Raw genomic sequence first — 18,756 nt, 5'->3', positions numbered from 1 at the left:
ATAATCCGCTAAAATAGACAATAAAAAAATCAAAAAGATAACATAACCTCCCAAATGTCTAGTACTTTTTTTAAACGTTACAACGCACGTAGAGGTGATGCTTTTAAAACTTATACTGATAATGCTACTACCTTAGCTGGTGGTACGAAGGAATCAAAGATTTTAGATTTTTTAATTAAAATTCAACATTAAGGCCAGTAACTACGGCATATTTAATTATAAGTATCAATTGAATATTTTGTAACAGTTACCCCGAGTCACCAGTAGTACCGGTGACTCCGGGTAACTGTTACAAAATATTGAATTGATTTCACTCACCGTACACGTCGAGGGTGGGCAGATCCCGGAACTGCTGCAGCAGCGCAGCGCTGAGCGCGGGGCCCCGCACGAACGCGAACGCGGCCACGGCGCTCGGCAGCAGGCGCAGCGTGCACGACATCAGCCCTTCCGCGTACATGCGGTCTCTGCGACACGACACCGGGGCTGGCATTACCACGCAATATGCGATATCGTGCTTACAGAATAGAAAAAGACCACAATGATTTGGAACCCACACAGGAAAATGGTTCCAAACAATACTTGCTATGCTTCACTCAAAATTAAATACGGGGTTTTTGTGAAACATTTTTTAAACACTGGAAATCTCAATTAAAAAAAAAATGCAATTTGCAGATAATGGATAAATTAGAACGTGTACAATATAGCCCGTGGCACGATGTTTTTACAAAATGACAAATTACTTGTTTGGTTTGTTTTGTCTGTCAACTTTTAAATTGATGATACTGAGATTCGAAAGTTTCTAATAGGCCAATTGTAATAAATAAAATGATGGCTTCATTTTTAGCAGTTCTGTACCTAAACTCTGTCGTATAGACATGATGCAGGTCGCCGCGCGCGAAGCTGCACAGGCGCAGGAACGCGGCGGCGAGCAGCATGTACCCGAGCGACACGCAGTGGCTGTCCGAGAACGGCACCATCTCGCACGTGCCCTCACATAACCTGCAAACACGATTTTTTATTTATACTAGCGCTTGGCTGCAACGGGTTGCGAAGCTGAAGTGGCAATGCGCAGGGCACATAATTCGAAAAACCGATGGACGTTGGGGTCACCAGTACATTGGTTACTGAGTTAATGTTCGACCAAAGTCTTGACGCAATGCGTGTTGCAAGAGATGACATGGATCCGAGACATGGTCGCTAACTACAGCCCTCATAAGAAAGCCCGAATCACTCGGCGAGTGATGGAGAGAGCTACGCTTAAAATTTATCTGCGTAATTAAATCAGAAATGAGGAGATACGTAGGTGAAAATGCCGAGTGAAACGGGTCTGACGCGTGCGAGGCCGCGTGGGTCGCGTTTAACTTTTTTAAAATTTACAGATTAGCACTTGGCTGCAATCAGACCTGCTGGCAAGTGATTATGCAGCCTAAGATGGAGCGCCCTTGCCTAGAAGTGGTCTATTCACTCTTGACTTGAAGGTGCCCATATTAAAAGTGAAGAGGAAAACTGATGATGGATGCGGACTCACTTGACGTTGGACAACGCAGCTTCGGTGTAGTCCTGCAAGTGGTTCATGGCCTCGTGGAACAGAGCGAAGCACATGGCAGGGCGCGGCGAGCCTTCGTTCTCCTCGGCGTTCCACTCGCTCAGCTTTTGTGCTGTGGATTGGAGTTTCGAATCGAATCATCATCAACCCATCGCCGAATCACTACAGAGCACGGGTCTCGTCTCAGAGTGAGAAGGCCACGCTGGCTAAGTGCGGATTGGTAGACTTCACATACCTTTGAGAACATTATTAAGAACTCTCAGGCATGCAGGATTGCTCACGATGTTTTCCTGCTTAAAAACGCACATAGCTCCGAAAAAAAATTTTTTTTTGGAGGTACGTGCCCGTGATCGAAACCTCGACCTCCGTCCGAGGCGGACGTCGCAACCACTAGGCTATCAACCGATTATGTTTTATTGCAGGATAAGCCCTTAACGATAATCACGCCCTAAAGAAAGCAATGATGAGGCCAAAGCTTGACAACAAATTCACGTTTTCGGATTTTTTCCTTCACGTGTGCTGTAAGACAATGCTACCTGCCTAATTTCAAAATTTTAGGTCAACGGGAAGTACCCTAAAAAATTTTTCGGTCTTGACAGACAGACAGCGAAGTGATTCTATAAGCGTTCCTTTTTCCCCGTTCCCTTACCATCCTCAAAGACCAACGGCTTGACCATGATCTGCAGCGTGTGGAAGGCCAGGTACTTGTACGCGTGGTGGTTCATGGCCAGCAGCGCGCGGGTGGCGGCTTCGGCCAAGCCCTCCATGGTCAGCTGCACGGCTGGAGTGTTGGGGATGGCGTCCCAGTCCATGTAGTTGGTGGCGGTGATGAGGCACCCGATGGTGGTCACGCTGCTTGCGGTTACTGGGCTGTCCGTTGAACCTAGATCATTTTATTTATCTAATTTATCAACCCAGAGCTGGCTCACTACTATGTGTCTCCTTTCAGAGTGAGAAGAGTTCACCAGTTCACGCATTATGGAGAACTCTCAGGCATGCAGGTGTCCTCACGACGTTTTACTTCCCCGTTAAAGAAAGTGGGAAAACAGACATTATAGTAGGGAAAATATTGACACTTTTGATAAAACATGTGTGGTAGATCTGCGGACATCCAAACTATTTTTGTTTTGCAGAATAGAGTCATTCGAGCAATGGGCTACTTGACTCATATCTAATTTCGTCCAATAAATCATTATTTATTATAGTATTTTGCTTAAGACAACGAAATATATCAATAACAATTATTAAAAACGCAGGATGGATATATAAATCCAATTTTAAAAAATACAGTTTTTATTTTTATTTGAAACGCAGAAAACGCTGTCAGCCATGATGTGACGTCATTAAATATGTAAACAAAGAAATGTCATCCCTATGTCACGCGGGGACTAACGTAGTATCCATATTTATAAAATTTAGAGTCCTGACTAACTTATATATCAACGCACAGCCTAAACATCTAAACAGCTGGTCCTAGATACATGAAATTTGGTGGGTGTGTTCTTTGTAGGTAAAGAGAAGGTATCCACTAGGAAAGGATTTTTTGAAATTCCACCCCTGAGTGGGTTAAATGGAGGTTTGAAATTTATGAAGTCCACGCGGGCGAAGTCACGAGCATAAGCTAGTTTTTATATATTTCTAAAAACTCATAGTAAACGTAAAAAAATATCGTTTTCTCTTTATAAATTGAATAAGTTATTACAACAAAGTGATCTTTGCAAAAATAAATTTGGGTTGAAGTCGTTAGTCATATAGGATCCCTTTAAGCAAGTCTTCGCGTGTTACGTATATTTATTTCACTGGGCACTCTAATCCACAACTTTCCTGTGGTCTTTATCGATGCGTTTTTTACATTCTCGGATGATACAATAACGAAAATTACTATATTTTTCATGTACACTAGTATAGAAGTCATGTTTATTAAACTTTGGGAGGTTATGCTGTTGTTTACAAATGCATGACGTCAGAGCACAGATAATCTATCGGCCAAACATGGCCGACAGTGTTTTCACCTGTCTAAGAAAAATATATTTTTAAATGAAAGTTTTACGGTTTTTAGGGCGCAAAAAATATAGTGTTAATTTTTTTGATATAATAGCACAAATATTAACCATTTAAGACCAACTTTAAAAAAGTGTCAAGTAGCCTATTTACACACCTGAATCACGCGACACCGTTCGTGAAAAATCTTTTTAAGACTGAGTGGTGTCATTAATTGTTATGTAATAGTACTTACGCAGCACGGTTAGGAGGATCGTAAACAAGTGTTTGTTGATGTCGGGAGCGAAGATGTCGTCCCACTCCGACAGCAGCGTCTTGATGTGATCGGGCGGCGGCGTCAGCGCGCAGCGCAGCTCGCGCACGAACGCGCACACGCGCGACAGCAGACGCGTCACGGCACGCAGCAGGGCGCACACCTGCACACATATTTTTTCAACTGGCTTTACGGCTCTGGGTTCTAGTCCTTTTGAGCCTAGCTGCACACAGATACGGGTTGACCACAGACTCTAATTATTGGTCCGCCCCGAACTAGCAGATCTATTTCAAATGATCGCATCATGCATCAGTGTGAGCGGCGTCTATCCACAAAAAACCGGCCAAGTGCGGCTCCGCGCCATCGTATAAGAATCTAGATGTTGTTACGGATACAGCTATCCTTACCTATCTATATAAAACCCAGGCATCGCCGGGGGAGCTAACATGTCGTCTAGCAGTCCAGCTACGTGTAGAAATTTGCCATCTCATCACGTTCCGGCACATGGAATCATCAAGGTCTGCAGCCACCTCTGTACGTGATCTCTGGTGCTAACCGACCACAGAACGGTAGAGGGGAAATCGATATAAAATCGATAGAGTTAGTTTTAAGGCAGCATTAATCTAGCATAAGTAGTATTTGTAATTTAGATAAGATATAGTTAAGTAAAGGCCTTCGTGTCCCAACGTCGACACGAATGTCCTAATTAAATCATTTTCGTAACCAAAAAGGACTTCTACCTTCAACCCCCGCTCCAGGTAGCCGCCCTTACGTAACTATGTGGTAAACTAATTGTTTGGTCGGAACGAGAAGCTTTTATTTGTTTTGTGATGGAATCGACGTATGACGTCATAGCAGCACGTATACCCAAATAAAATGGTGGCTATACATTTTTACGACGAAATTTGAAAGACAAAATTTAAATGCATTTTATTGCACTTATCGATCGAATAAAACTTTTGTGAAATTCTGGTAGTTTATTTATACCTTAGGATCAAATTAAGACACAAAAAAGGGTGAGATACCCCATTGCTACTCACACCAGTAGTCCCCCAGCGGCGCACGGTGCGGCTCACGGAGTCCAGCAGCGAGCTCAGACTGATGTTGACGAAGTCCCAGTGGCTGGCGAGCATGGTGCGCGCCTCCGCCGCCACCATGGCGCTCAGGTACTCCACGATAGCCACGTTACTCATTATCTGTATCCACGGCACGTCGCGCAACTCCCTGACACACGACAATAGTACGCTGCGGTCAACATGTAATATACGCACACTCATATACACGCAGTGGCGCAGTGGCATATGACCTGCCAGTAAACAGTTTCCTACCTAACTAGTGCCTACCCTGGCTTCAAGCCCTGTGCACGCCACTGTATACACGCACACGCTGATGTTGTTGGAAGAGCGAAGCCATCTGATAAAAGGCTAGTAAAGTAATAAGGAAAAAAAAAACTGAAAAACAAACATTGCAGAGACATCAATGTATATTAAAGAAGAATTGTCGCAAAGAACACTACAGAAAAGGAAAGATCTTCAAGAGGAATTAAGAACTAGAAGAGAACAAGGCGAAAAAGTAATACTCAGATACGACAAAATTATAACATTGAATAAGTAGTACAAACTATACTAAATAGAATACAAAACATTAATTAAACCTTAAAAGATAAATGTTTTACCCTCGAATTCTAATTTAGTCGATCTATCAAAGACTATTTTAAAAAACACATTTTATTGCAGGACAGGGACCCATATAAAACATGGTTACGTAGTATTAAACAAATCAAAAACGGTAAATCATCGGGTCTTGATAATAATTTGAGTATACTCAGTAATTTGAGTGAGCAAGTGATATCTGCAGAAAATATTCTGTACTCTAAGCTACGCACCCTATTCAATACGAGTATTATTAGCTGATATTCACGTCTACCTGCTGACCTAATTCAGACAGACTCAGCTATTTTTAGGCTTAAACATACAGTGCAATACATGCGTTTATGCATGCTTTCTAGACCTGAGCTGCGCGTTTGATTTAGTGAACTATGATGTCCTCTGGAGCATACTGGAAGCGGTTCAGCCCAAAATATGAGATATAGGAAGTCTGCTAAGGTACTGGTATGGTATGAAAGTCAAATTAATCTTATAAGATGGGGCGACGCGACCTATAGTGGGTATATGCTAGATTGCGGGGTTCGCCAAGGTGGGCTTACCTCTCCGGACTTTTTCAACGTTTACATCAATGACCTGATACGCAAGCACAGGGGCAGAAGGCGCGACTGCCGTCTGGGAAGTGTATGTGTCAACAATCTTAGCTATGCAGGCGATGTGGTGCTTTTGAACGCCTCGATTAGTGGACTAAGAAACGTACTTTTAATCTGCGGTTGTAATATCAATTAGGATAAGGTAGCTAGTAATGTAATAATTACCTCTCAAACAGCATCAAGGAGTGTCGCTTGCGCGGGCAATAGTAGCCGTTAATGACGGGGTCGGGGCTGCACGCGTCGCGTATGGTGACGGTGTCGGCCAGCAGCTGCACTATCACGCTCGGCTCGTACATGTGCGTGCTGAGCAGGCTGCGCATCATTATCTTGAACCGCGTCTTATAGTCGCGGCTCGCGTCAGGCGAGTATTTCGCTTCCGCCTACAAATGACAAAATAATCCAGGGTAAACGTGATTGGAAACACCTATCACAAAAAAATTTGAAGATCGAGAGTGTAATGGAACACTATAAGTTTTAATACCAACATAACCAAAAGTAGGTAAAACTAACCTCCAAATTAAGGTAGTAAGCATTATTGCTAACAAGCTCCTGTAGAGATGGGCAACCCAACAATTCTGTCCACTGCACTTTGTCCACGTATGGGGATGTTTCTGCAAAGAATTTATGTGCGTCCTCGTGCTCTGATGTGGGTTCACATTTACTCTTTTCAGATGCAGATTTACACTGTTCTGGTTTAGATTTAAGTTTCCTTTGTTCCAATGTAGATTCAGATATACTTGGTTCTGATTTAGATTCAGTTTTAGTTTGTTCTGGTTTGGATTCACTTTTACACTTTACTGATATAGATTCACTCTGATTTGTTTTGGATTCAGTTTTACTCTGTTCTGGTACAGTTTTAGATAACTGTTCCTTTTTAGATTCAGCTTTACTCTGTTCTGATTTTGGATCAAATTTACTCTGTTTTGGTGTGGGTTCGGTTTTACTTTGTTCTGATATAGATTCAAATTTACTCTGCTCTGGTGTGGATTCACTTTTACTCTGTACTGGTTTTAAATCAGATTTGCTCTGTGGTAGTTCTGAATTTATATTTTCTTTTAATATAGATGGACACAGTTCCGATTTAGATTGGGAAATATTCTCTTCTAATGAAGGTAATTTGATATTTTTCTCCTCTGCGATCTTGTGCTCTGTTACAGTTTTAGAATCGTTCTGCCCTGATTTCAACGTAGATTTATCTTCGTTTGCAATATCATGTTGAATTGTTACTTTGTTGTTAGTATCCTTTTGCAGTAATTTGGTTCCAGAATCCTGTTTTGAATTTTCTTCAGAATCTCTCTGTTTAATTTTGGATTCTAAAACATTATCTTCTGCTGGTGTTATCAGCAAGTCGTTTTGATTGAATTTTGTTTTAGAATCATCTTCTACCTTTTCAGAGATTTTCACATCATCATTATGAACGTCATTTTCTTGCTCTAATCGAGGGTATTCTAGTGATTTATTTGGACTTTCTGGTGTTTTATTTTCTTGGTCGTTAATTTTTGCAGTAACTTCATTGAATTTAACTTCAAATAATTTTCTCGCAAACGGCCAATAGAAATGGCCCCGTTGGGCAAATGATTCGGTAAGGAAGGAATATATTGCATCGTTTGTTTCAATAGTAAAGTCAGTTAAAATATCTTCAAGTAGACATTCCATTTGCTTTTTAGTTTGACATATTATTTCATAGTGTGGCCACTGGAAGGAAAAGTATGAAAAATACATTTATATAATATGTATAATGTATAAATGAATTAACTGATTGGCTGACATCATATCAACATACAGCTCAAACCGCCGCTGGCTCTAGAACCTAGAGGTTACACATACAAGCTTTCATTTCTGAAAATCCTTTCTACAATTTTTTTTAAATTTATAGACAAGCGCTTGGCTGTAATCAGACCTACTTGCAAGTGTAGCCTAAGATGGAGCGCGCTTGTCTATTCAGTATTCACTTTTGACTTGAAGGTACCCATATTAACAGTGACTGAACCTACATGCAAAATATCAAGTTTTTAGTCTCAGCGATTTGAGCTTTATAATATAGAAGTTAATTAATTAAAAAATACTTACAAATGCATAATACTCGAAAAGTGTGTAGATTACAGCATAATCATACATAAACCGACTAAACACTCCCTTGAAGTGAGAGTCACTTAACAACAAGTTACACCACGAATTACACTTCACTTCAATGTCAAGGTTTTGTGTAATCTTACGCAAGAAATAACCGCGAAACAGACTTCTATGTACTGATATCATAAGGTCCTCTTTTGATAACTCCTCGGGCTCTTTGTCAGACTCTAAACCAATTTTCTTGCAAAGTTCATCATTTCTTTGGAAAGCTGGAACAATATGTCCGTGTATGCAATCGCATCTCAGTGCGTAGAACTCTAATGGTGTTTTTGGTTGTTTAGTTTCTATATGCGTGAACAGTTTGTCAGTGAGAGAGACCAGTTCGGTAACACTCGGTTTGTTATCTTCAGTGGTACCGAAGAGGTGTGTGCAAGAAGATGCGGCGTCTTCTATGCGGTTTACGTCCAATTTTTTTATGCTGAAAAGGTATAAAAATCGTTAAAATTATTTAGTGCTGCAAATGTTCATGGGTGACGGTAATCGCTTAGGCTGAGATCTATAGAGCGCACTTTGACTTTGCTTAGGCTTAAGACAGAGTTAAAACGAGACAGAGCTATATCTATCATACAGAGCTATATATATATATATATATATATATATATATATATATATAAATCTGTCATATAAATCTGTCTCGTTTTAACTCAATCTTAAGACTGAGCAATGTCAAAGTGCGCTCTATAGATCTCAGCCTTACAGTACGCGGCAGAAAATAATGTACAACGGTAATGTATAATGTAATGTACATTAAGGAACAAATTTAATATCCGATCAGAAATTTTTACTAGCTTTTAAACTTTGTCTCTAATCATCACCAAGCAATAGACGTACACCTGGACATAGGTCTCTTGAGTCTTGTAGGGACATCCACAGACCACGATCTCGTGCCGCCGCCATCCAGCAGCTCCCTGAGTCGTTTAATGTAGTCTGTCCACCCAATAAGGGGGTCTTTCAACGCTGCATTTGCTAACGTAAAGTTAAGGTTTAATTTTTAATAGTATAACTTTACTTGGGGCCATACGATTTTTTAAACCAAACACCTGTTTGTGGCTGTTTAGACACTTCGGCAATAAAATGACGTGGTATAAGACCCGCAAATTGCTATTGCGCTGGAACCATGTCTCATTAACATCGAAATGACGACATTTGACGTAACTTCATTCTAGTGCTGACGTCACGAGCAACTTGTAACTCACTTGTGGAATATGTGGTCACATAGGTCCCGCAGAGCGTGCGTCAACAGCTGGTCCCGCCGCGCCTCGGGCAAAGCGGGCAGCGCGTCGCGCCACGCCTCCCACACTAGCGCGCCGGCTGTTGTTGCATTGTTCTTGTTGTCGTGCTGCAACCGACACTTGTATAGTAGTTTTACCTCATTTACGAAAAAATAATCAGTACCCTTATTATAAATGCGAAAGTGTTTATTTGTTGGTTTTTTGGTTTGTCCTTCAATCACGGCGCAACGGTGCAACGGATTGACGTGATTTTTTGCATGGGTATAGATAAAGACCTGGAGAGTGACATAGGCTACTTTTTATCCCGGAAAATCAAACAGTTCCCACGGGATTTTTGAAAAACCTAAAATCCACGCGGACGAAGTCGCGGGCATCATTTAGTTTTATATATTTAGGAGATGTACTACAAAGCTAGTTCGGAAAGAAAATTGTACAGCGAAAAGTCGACATGAAACTCACAGGCAGCCGCAGGTGGTACCGGAAGAGCTGCCTCAGCAGCGGCTCGCAGTGTGCGTGCGCGGCGCCGCGCGCCAGCACGCACACCACCTCCGCCGCGAGCTGCGCGCGCCGCAACCACGCCTGCGCGTCGCGCGCTGCACTCAACACTTGGACCACTTTACCCACTGATGACTCGCTCACTATCACTTCTGTGAACACATGCAATACTAGATTGTACAAGGGCATAAAACAAGCCATTTTATCCGAGACGTTTATCTACCCGAGCCGAAGACGAAGCAGATATTTAACTCAAGGGTAAAATGGGTTTTGTGACCCAACCTTCTTTTGCTCTCCTGGTACTTCCATCCATCTCCTTCCCTCAGGCAGCCGATTGTGCGGGTGCGACAGGGACAGCTGAAACATACTCACCCCCTGTATCATCCGGAGCGAGACACATGAGCAACAAGCTCGTCGCTTTATTATCCTCCTCTCGCTTGCACAGCGCTAACACACTCGCGTCCACCACGGAGCCCCGCATCCATCTCCTTCCCGCGGGCAGCCGACTGTGCGGGTGCGACAGGGACAGCTGAAACATACTCACCCCCTGTATCATCCGGAGCGAGACACATGAGCAACAAGCTCGTCGCTTTATTATCCTCCTCTCGCTTGCACAGCGCTAACACACTCGCGTCCACCACGGAGCCCCGCATCCATCTCCTTCCCGCGGGCAGCCGACTGTGCGGGTGCGACAGGGTCAGCTGTATACACCACTCCACTACCGGCGGCGGGAACTGAGAAGTTGCACAATTTAACACGATTTTAACAATTACACATTTATAATATTAGTATGGATGGATAGAAGTGGGGATTCAAATCTTACCTGTTGGAAAGAGCTGAACATGCTGTCCTGTTCCTCTTCAGACAAATATTTGACCACCAAGAACACCATTTCCACGAGCGCCTTGCATCTCATGGTGTCCCCCGCCAACCATGGCCTCAACACCTTGTCGTAAAACCCATACACCGTATCAGCACCGAAGTGCTTCGCTAGCGCCATAAACAGCTCTCTATTGTCAAATTCCATCAACAAATTGGTCAAAACTGGACAAACCGATTGGGAAACTTGCTTTTTATACGCAAAATCAAAATAACTACAACAAGTTTTCTGAACTAGATCATTCAAGTTGTGCTTAAATCTTTCCTTTAGTTGTTCATCACAAGTTAAATCTAATTTTTCACATGTATCATCAATTCGACTTAAATCAATTTTTTGGTCCTCGAATTGTATGCTCATTTTCTTTTTCTGCTCATTCAAAAATGACGTTCGCAATGTTTTTAATAGTAGTATATGAGATTCAATCGCTTGTACGATATCCTCTTGTTCGATGGAAAGTTTGTCGATTTGTGTGAGGACAGTGGAACCAATGTTTTGCCAAAAGTTCCTCGTCAGTTGGTCGTACTTTTCGTTCTCTTGCTGGGACTGGTTGAGCCAATATTTGATCAAGCTGGCCATGTTTGTCATGGAATGTCTTATCAGATTGATCCGCGCTTGGCTTTCTTTGATATTGAGAACCCTTTCCAGCCAAGTTCGATGGACGTAGGTGATAACTTCAATAACGAAGTCGTGGTTTTGTGTGGACAAGTGGCGCATGCATTCGGCCAAGTTGGATATCCAAGTCTGTCTTTCGCTTTTGGAGTTTAATAAGTTTTTGTTGCTTAACCTGTGAACAATGCAAATCTAAATTACTTACTTGAAATCACTACCTCTATTATAAATGCAAAAGTGTGTTTGTTTGTTGGTTTATTGGTTTGTTGGTTTGTACTTCAATCACGTCGCAACGGAGCAACGGATCTACGTAATTTTTTGCATGGGTCTAGTCAAAGGCCTAGAGAGTGAGAGAGTTCCCACTGTACAGTGTGGCCCAACCTTAGACCACGGGATTTTCAAAAACCTAAATCCACGCGGACGAAGTCGCGGGCATCATCTAGTAAGTCATAAAGTTCCTAAGTACGTACGCGTTTTGTGGCCTAAGAGGGACGCGTTTGCCTAAAAGGTGCCCATTCACTCTTGTCTTAAAGATATCTAACTAACTTACCCAGTGAACATGGCGTCGAAGAATTTAATATAGAACTGTTTGGTGAGCAGGTCAGCCGGCAAGCTCGCGAGCAGCGGCACGAGCATGCTCGACAGCAAGCGCGCCGAGCCCCAGGCGCCTAGCAACACAATAACAGTTTCCTAAGAAATTCGTATTCGAAGTTTGTCGGCCTGAAATATACAAGTAGGCATAGAAGAGTTCAAGAACAAAAACCGATTACTCCTGTAAAAAATACCACGACGGACGGACTGTTCATATAATAATAACATACATAACATATTTTCGAAGGTTCTTTAGTTGATACTGAATTCGATACATCTTTTTAAATTTCATTTTCTAACTAATGTATATTTGCTTATTATACCCACCATTTAATTTTTTTTAGTTGTGAGATAGGCTTGCTCTTGTCAACAAATCAGTACCCTTATTATAAACGCGAAAGTGTGTTTGTTTGTTGGTTTGTCCTTCAATCACGTCGCAACGGTGCAACGGATTGACGTGATTTTTTGCATGGGTATAGATAAAGACTTGGAGAGTGACATAGGCTATACTTTTTATCCCGGAAATACAAAGTTCCCACGGGGTTTTTTAAAACCTAAATCCACGCGTACGAAGTCGCGGGCATCAGCTAGTATAGAATACTTGCACAAGATTGACCTAGTCAACCTTGTGCAAGTATCTAAATTATAAATCTAAGATAATAAGTAAATGATAAAAAAGCTTGGATTTGACTCGCTCCAGCAATGCACAGGGCTGCAATGGCTTGTATAGTATGGTATAATAACATTGTAAATTAAAAAAATAAAAAGAGCAACCGCCGAGTTTCTTGCTGGTTCTTCTCGGTAGGAACGGCATTCCGAACCAGTGGTAAATTAAAACTACCTGACGATTCATAAGCACTTGTAAAAAGTTTACTTGAATAAAACATATTCTATTCTATTCTTATTCTAAGAAATGTAAACTGTACTTACCATTTTCTATCATGTCTAGGAGCCGAGTTACAAGCAGGTCTTTCTTCTCTAACCACAAATGCCATTCCTAGAAATAGAAAACTTCACTTAGTTTGTCTTCTAAACTAGTTTTTGTGCGAAATTTGGTCCATTTTGAAATAACCAAAAAACCCAAGATCGCGTGAACGAACTAAATTATTATAGTTAACTATGAGAATACTTGCAAAATTTAACGCCCCACGTTTTCCGTTTTAAATATTACAAGTATTCTCATAGCTGACTACAGTTTATTTCATACCTTTTAGCCCGTTTTAAAAATGAGGTATTTCAATATATTTTTTTCTAATGCTTTTCTTTCAGGTAGGACTTACTTCGACATGTCTCATGAGCAGTAAGAGCGCTGCCCAGCGCTGCGCGGCGACCCCGGCGTTTCTCTCCGGCTCGGCGACGAGTGCTTTAGCTGCTTTGTTGCCAACTTGCAGCGGAATTCGCGCTCCGAACCGCTCTATGATCCCACCGACTGCGCCATACCATGCCGCTCTATGATACACAAGTGTTCAGGTAGGACTTACTTCGACATGTCTCATGAGCAGTAAGAGCGCTGCCCAGCGCTGCGCGGCGACCCCGGCGTTCCTCTCCGGCTCGGCGACGAGCGCTTTAGCCGCTTTGTTGCCAACTTGCAGCGGAATTCGCGCTCCGAACCGCTCTATGATCCCACCGACTGCGCCATACCATGCCGCTCTATGATACACAAGTGTTCAGGTAGGACTTACTTCGACATGTCTCATGAGCAGTAAGAGCGCTGCCCAGCGCTGCGCGGCGACCCCGGCGTTCCTCTCCGGCTCGGCGACGAGTGCTTTAGCTGCTTTGTTGCCAACTTGCAGCGGAATTCGCGCTCCGAACCGCTCTATGATCCCACCGACTGCGCCATACCATGCCGCTCTATGATACACAAGTGTTCAGGTAGGACTTACTTCGACATGTCTCATGAGCAGTAAGAGCGCTGCCCAGCGCTGCGCGGCGACCCCGGCGTTCCTCTCCGGCTCGGCGACGAGCGCTTTAGCCGCTTTGTTGCCAACTTGCAGCGGAATTCGCGCTCCGAACCGCTCTATGATCCCACCGACTGCGCCATACCATGCCGCTCTATGATACACAAGTGTTCAGGTAGGACTTACTTCGACATGTCTCATGAGCAGTAAGAGCGCTGCCCAGCGCTGCGCGGCGACCCCGGCGTTCCTCTCCGGCTCGGCGACGAGTGCTTTAGCTGCTTTGTTGCCAACTTGCAGCGGAATTCGCGCTCCGAACCGCTCTATGATCCCACCGACTGCGCCATACCATGCCGCTCTATGATACACAAGTGTTCAGGTAGGACTTACTTCGACATGTCTCATGAGCAGTAAGAGCGCTGCCCAGCGCTGCGCGGCGACCCCGGCGTTCCTCTCCGGCTCGGCGACGAGTGCTTTAGCTGCTTTGTTGCCAACTTGCAGCGGAATTCGCGCTCCGAACCGCTCTATGATCCCACCGACTGCGCCATACCATGCCGCTCTATGATACACAAGTGTTCAGGTAGGACTTACTTCGACATGTCTCATGAGCAGTAAGAGCGCTGCCCAGCGCTGCGCGGCGACCCCGGCGTTCCTCTCCGGCTCGGCGACGAGTGCTTTAGCTGCTTTGTTGCCAACTTGCAGCGGAATTCGCGCTCCGAACCGCTCTATGATCCCACCGACTGCGCCATACCATGCCGCTCTATGATACACAAGTGTTCAGGTAGGACTTACTTCGACATGTCTCATGAGCAGTAAGAGCGCTGCCCAGCGCTGCGCGGCGACCCCGGCGTTCCTCTCCGGCTCGGCGACGAGTGCTTTAGCTGCTTTGTTGCCAACTTGCAGCGGAATTCGCGCTCCGAACCGCTCTATGATCCCACCGACTGCGCCATACCATGCCGCCCTATGATACACAAGTGTTCAGGTAGGACTTACTTCGACATGTCTCATGAGCAGTAAGAGCGCTGCCCAGCGCTGCGCGGCGACCCCGGCGTTTCTCTCCGGCTCGGCGACGAGTGCTTTAGCTGCTTTGTTGCCAACTTGCAGCGGAATTCGCGCTCCGAACCGCTCTATGATCCCACCGACTGCGCCATACCATGCCGCTCTATGATACACAAGTGTTCAGGTAGGACTTACTTCGACATGTCTCATGAGCAGTAAGAGCGCTGCCCAGCGCTGCGCGGCGACCCCGGCGTTCCTCTCCGGCTCGGCGACGAGTGCTTTAGCTGCTTTGTTGCCAACTTGCAGCGGAATTCGCGCTCCGAACCGCTCTATGATCCCACCGACTGCGCCATACCATGCCGCTCTATGATACACAAGTGTTCAGGTAGGACTTACTTCGACATGTCTCATGAGCAGTAAGAGCGCTGCCCAGCGCTGCGCGGCGACCCCGGCGTTTCTCTCCGGCTCGGCGACGAGTGCTTTAGCTGCTTTGTTGCCAACTTGCAGCGGAATTCGCGCTCCGAACCGCTCTATGATCCCACCGACTGCGCCATACCATGCCGCTCTATGATAGACAAGTGTTCGGGTAAGATCTTTGAAAATGATTTCTGAGCAGCTATCCTGATCTTTAAGGTATTGAAGATAGGTGGAAGGTGCTCGAGTAAATATCATTCGAAACGTCATCCAATTGGCAATGCGCAGAACAAAAATACGAAATTGCGAAAAAAGATGGCCGCCATACAGATTTCGTCAGTGTCCATCTTGGAGGGTATACAGGATGAAAGAGTGCAAAATACTAGTATACTGATTACTTATACAATTAAAGTATTAAAAAATTACTCTCAACCATCCATATAACTTTAACACCAAATTCTTCGAAAAATGCGTGTTCCCAGTGATAACATATAGATACGAGACATGTCGCCAACTATGGGCTTCATAAGAAAGCTCAGCATCACTCAGCGGGCGATGAAGATCGCTATGCTTGGAGTTTCTCTACGTGATTAAATTAGAAATGAGGATGTTTGTAGAAGATCCAAAGTAACCTACGCTCAACGGGTTGCGAAGCTGAAGTGGCAATGGGCAGGGCACATAGTTCCAAGAAATTAGCATAGCCCATTTAAATGTCTGTCATGTATTGACAAATTACAATGTGCCCTTACTTTCCTCTGAGTTTTATTTTGTCGAGATGTTTTTTCCCTGGGGATTTTACCCTAGAATTTCCTATTTCCACAAAACTCACCGAATAGGCTGCAACTGGTGTCTCATGAGCCCCCAGAAGTAGTTGTGCTGCAGTAAAGGCGACATGAAGGTGTCCCACAGCCAGTCGTCGTGCGCAGCGGGCAGCTTGGTGATGATCAGTTGCAGCGCGTACAGACTGCTCGCCAGCACGCGCGACACTTGCGACTGCCTCTCTTCCGCGTCTTCTATCCTACAATGGCAAAAACAAGTCTGTTCTACAATGCCTAAAACAAGTCAGTTCTTCTATAATGGCAAAAATAAGTCTGTTCTGTAATGGCAAAAATAAGTCTGTTCTATAATGGCAAAAATAAGTCAGTTCTATAATGGCAAAAATTAGTCTGTTCTGTAATAGCAAAAATAAGTCTGTTCTATAATGGATACACACCTTTTCCCCACCATGGCATCAGCATTGCCCGTGAGGTTTTCGTTTAGCAGCGTCATGACTTCCGCCTTGCAAAATGACAGAGCCTCAGCTAACTTTCCTTCGGGGAAGGTGTTCTGTTCACAAAATAGACATTAATAAGCCAGGGCCCAAAAAAAGGATGTAATGTTTTCTGTAATGTGTGTGTATGAATTTGAGTTTCTTTGTTCCACCATACAATAGTGCTCCCCACTGCACCAGAGAGGTCGTCAAAAGATAGTATCGTATAGCCTCTTACGTATATCAATGAGAAGCTACTTGTTTACCCTTTAAGCAAACTAAACAATGCTAAGTCTAGAGGTGCAGGTGGTGTAGTTAGTTTGGCCTGACCTGCAAGTGTGCTTGCGCGACGGAGCACGCGGGCGCGTGCTCGTCGTTGAGCGCCAGCAGCCACGCGGGCAGCAGGCGGCGCAGCTGCGGCGCCACGCGGCGCCCGCACGCGCCCACCATGGCGCCGTGGCATACCTGTACGAAACAATATTTTCACTTCTCATGCTTCGTAAAGTTCTTCTTTATATTATACTAGATGATGCCCGCGAGTTCGTCCGCGTGGATTTAGATTTTTAAAAATCCTGTGGGAACTCTCCAATTTTCCGGGATAAAAAGTAGCCTATGTTCTTCCCCAGGATGCAAGCTATCTCTGAACCAAATTTCGTCAAAATCGGTTGAACGGTTGAGCCGTGAAAAGTTAGCAGACAGACAGACAGACACACTTTCGCATTTATAATATTATTAGTATGGATATTATACTACTTTATATTAGATATTATACTAATAAAGAAAAATAAAGAAAAGAAAGGAAAAAAAGAAACAGCAGGCGCCAGTGGGAACCAGTGGGTAGCCCTGTGGGAACTCTTTGATTTTCTGAGATAAAAAGTAGCCTATGTCACGATCCTGCTCTTTAATACTATACCCATGCAAAAAATCACATCGATCTGTTGCTCTGTTGCGACATGATTGAAAGACAACCCAACACACTTTGGCATTTATAATATCAAAACATAATATCCCAGTGTACCTGCGTGGCCTCGCGCACCCTGCGGTCCGAGTCAATGGTGAGGCTCTGGTAGTGGTGTGACCAGCTAGGCAGCGCTGCCTCTGCATCTGTCATGTTGCCCGTCTTGACCAGCTCTGTCAGTTCTTGTAGTGCCTGAAAACATCAGTCACTATCACCATCTCATCAACCCGTTGTTACCTACTTAATTTAGAATGGAATAGAAATATTTTTATTCAAATTCACTTGTACAAGTACTTTTGAATTTGACAAATAAACCTACCATTAGTGCAGAATGCCTTTGCTACTGAGAAGAACCAGCAAGAAACTCAGCGGTTGCTCTTATTAAGATTCATTTAACCATAATTGCACTTTATTGAGTTTTAACAAGAGTATTTTATTTAAACACTAGCTAGTGCCCGTGATTTATCCAAGAAGATTTAGATTTTTGAAAATCCTTTGGGAACTTATTTTTGGGATAAGAAGTAGAACTATGTCACTCTCCAAGTCTTCAACTATAGCCATGCAAAAAGTCACTTTGATCCATTGCTTCATTGTGATGTGATTGAAGGACAAACCAACAAACAAACACACTTTCGCATTTATTTATTCGTGATTTTTGCAGAATGAATATTCTATACTATTATTAAGTATTCTGTGTTAGAAACCTTAGTTTTTGTAACAGGATCCTTCTTGGTAAACTTCTTGAAACACACAGAATACTCTGCGGGGAGTCCTTGCTCTACACTGATGGCGGCGAGAGAAGGGAACAGGACTGGAGCCCCACTGCCCGCTGCAAAATATTGTTCTGCTTTCGCTGCATGGTTTAGCAGTTCAGCACTACGACCACTGCTTGATGGCTGGAAATATTCAATAAGGTAAGATAAAGACATCTCGTGGTTAGCTAAAAAGCTAGGTACCTATAGGCAGCATAGATAGGAAAGTGTTTCGTATTGTGAAAAAATATTTTCATAATGTTATTGGCCATAATATAAACTGGAATTTGAAAAGTTTCCTATCGGTACTTACACGGACATTATTCTTCGTTCTTTGACTTGTTTTCGTCTTCCCGCCCATTTGATACACGTATGGGTTCAATAGAAATATTTAAAATACAAGATAGTCATCGGTTCTGTGCAATAATTTGCTATTTTTTGCAAAATTACTCTACTTGGCGAAATTTCCAATCACAACAATCGGTGACAGGA

General features: G+C 43.6%; 2 protein-coding genes across 2 annotated transcripts in view; one reads left to right on the top strand and one right to left on the bottom strand.

The window, feature by feature from the left end:
- LOC117987067 (NKAP family protein CG6066) overlaps window positions 1–18,756 on the top strand; it is a 474,080-nt gene that overhangs the window by 22,477 nt on the left and 432,847 nt on the right. The gene's annotated exons all lie outside the window — the stretch shown is intronic.
- Ltn1 (E3 ubiquitin-protein ligase listerin) overlaps window positions 1–18,756 on the bottom strand; it is a 20,805-nt gene extending 2,049 nt beyond the window's left edge. The window contains exons 1-22 of the mRNA XM_069502401.1: window positions 18,578–18,756; window positions 18,217–18,408; window positions 17,573–17,704; window positions 16,885–17,019; window positions 16,519–16,631; window positions 16,135–16,323; window positions 15,288–15,456; window positions 12,928–12,994; window positions 11,957–12,074; window positions 10,741–11,581; window positions 10,462–10,651; window positions 9,882–10,069; window positions 9,387–9,529; window positions 8,128–8,608; window positions 6,568–7,752; window positions 6,223–6,437; window positions 4,841–5,024; window positions 3,783–3,963; window positions 2,196–2,429; window positions 1,529–1,658; window positions 856–999; window positions 319–464 (exon numbers count right to left, since the gene is read on the bottom strand). Coding sequence (XP_069358502.1) covers window positions 319–464; window positions 856–999; window positions 1,529–1,658; window positions 2,196–2,429; window positions 3,783–3,963; window positions 4,841–5,024; window positions 6,223–6,437; window positions 6,568–7,752; window positions 8,128–8,608; window positions 9,387–9,529; window positions 9,882–10,069; window positions 10,462–10,651; window positions 10,741–11,581; window positions 11,957–12,074; window positions 12,928–12,994; window positions 15,288–15,456; window positions 16,135–16,323; window positions 16,519–16,631; window positions 16,885–17,019; window positions 17,573–17,704; window positions 18,217–18,408; window positions 18,578–18,625 — 5,425 coding nt within the window. The 5' untranslated portion in view covers window positions 18,626–18,756. The remainder of the gene's footprint in view (window positions 1–318; window positions 465–855; window positions 1,000–1,528; window positions 1,659–2,195; window positions 2,430–3,782; window positions 3,964–4,840; window positions 5,025–6,222; window positions 6,438–6,567; window positions 7,753–8,127; window positions 8,609–9,386; window positions 9,530–9,881; window positions 10,070–10,461; window positions 10,652–10,740; window positions 11,582–11,956; window positions 12,075–12,927; window positions 12,995–15,287; window positions 15,457–16,134; window positions 16,324–16,518; window positions 16,632–16,884; window positions 17,020–17,572; window positions 17,705–18,216; window positions 18,409–18,577) is intronic.

The sequence above is a fragment of the Maniola hyperantus genome, chromosome 12 (assembly GCF_902806685.2).
Source record: "Maniola hyperantus chromosome 12, iAphHyp1.2, whole genome shotgun sequence".
NCBI classification, from domain to species: Eukaryota; Metazoa; Arthropoda; class Insecta; order Lepidoptera; family Nymphalidae; genus Maniola; species Maniola hyperantus.
The sequence above is the reverse complement of the archived record's forward strand: the minus strand, read 5'-3'. Positions and strand labels throughout refer to the sequence as shown.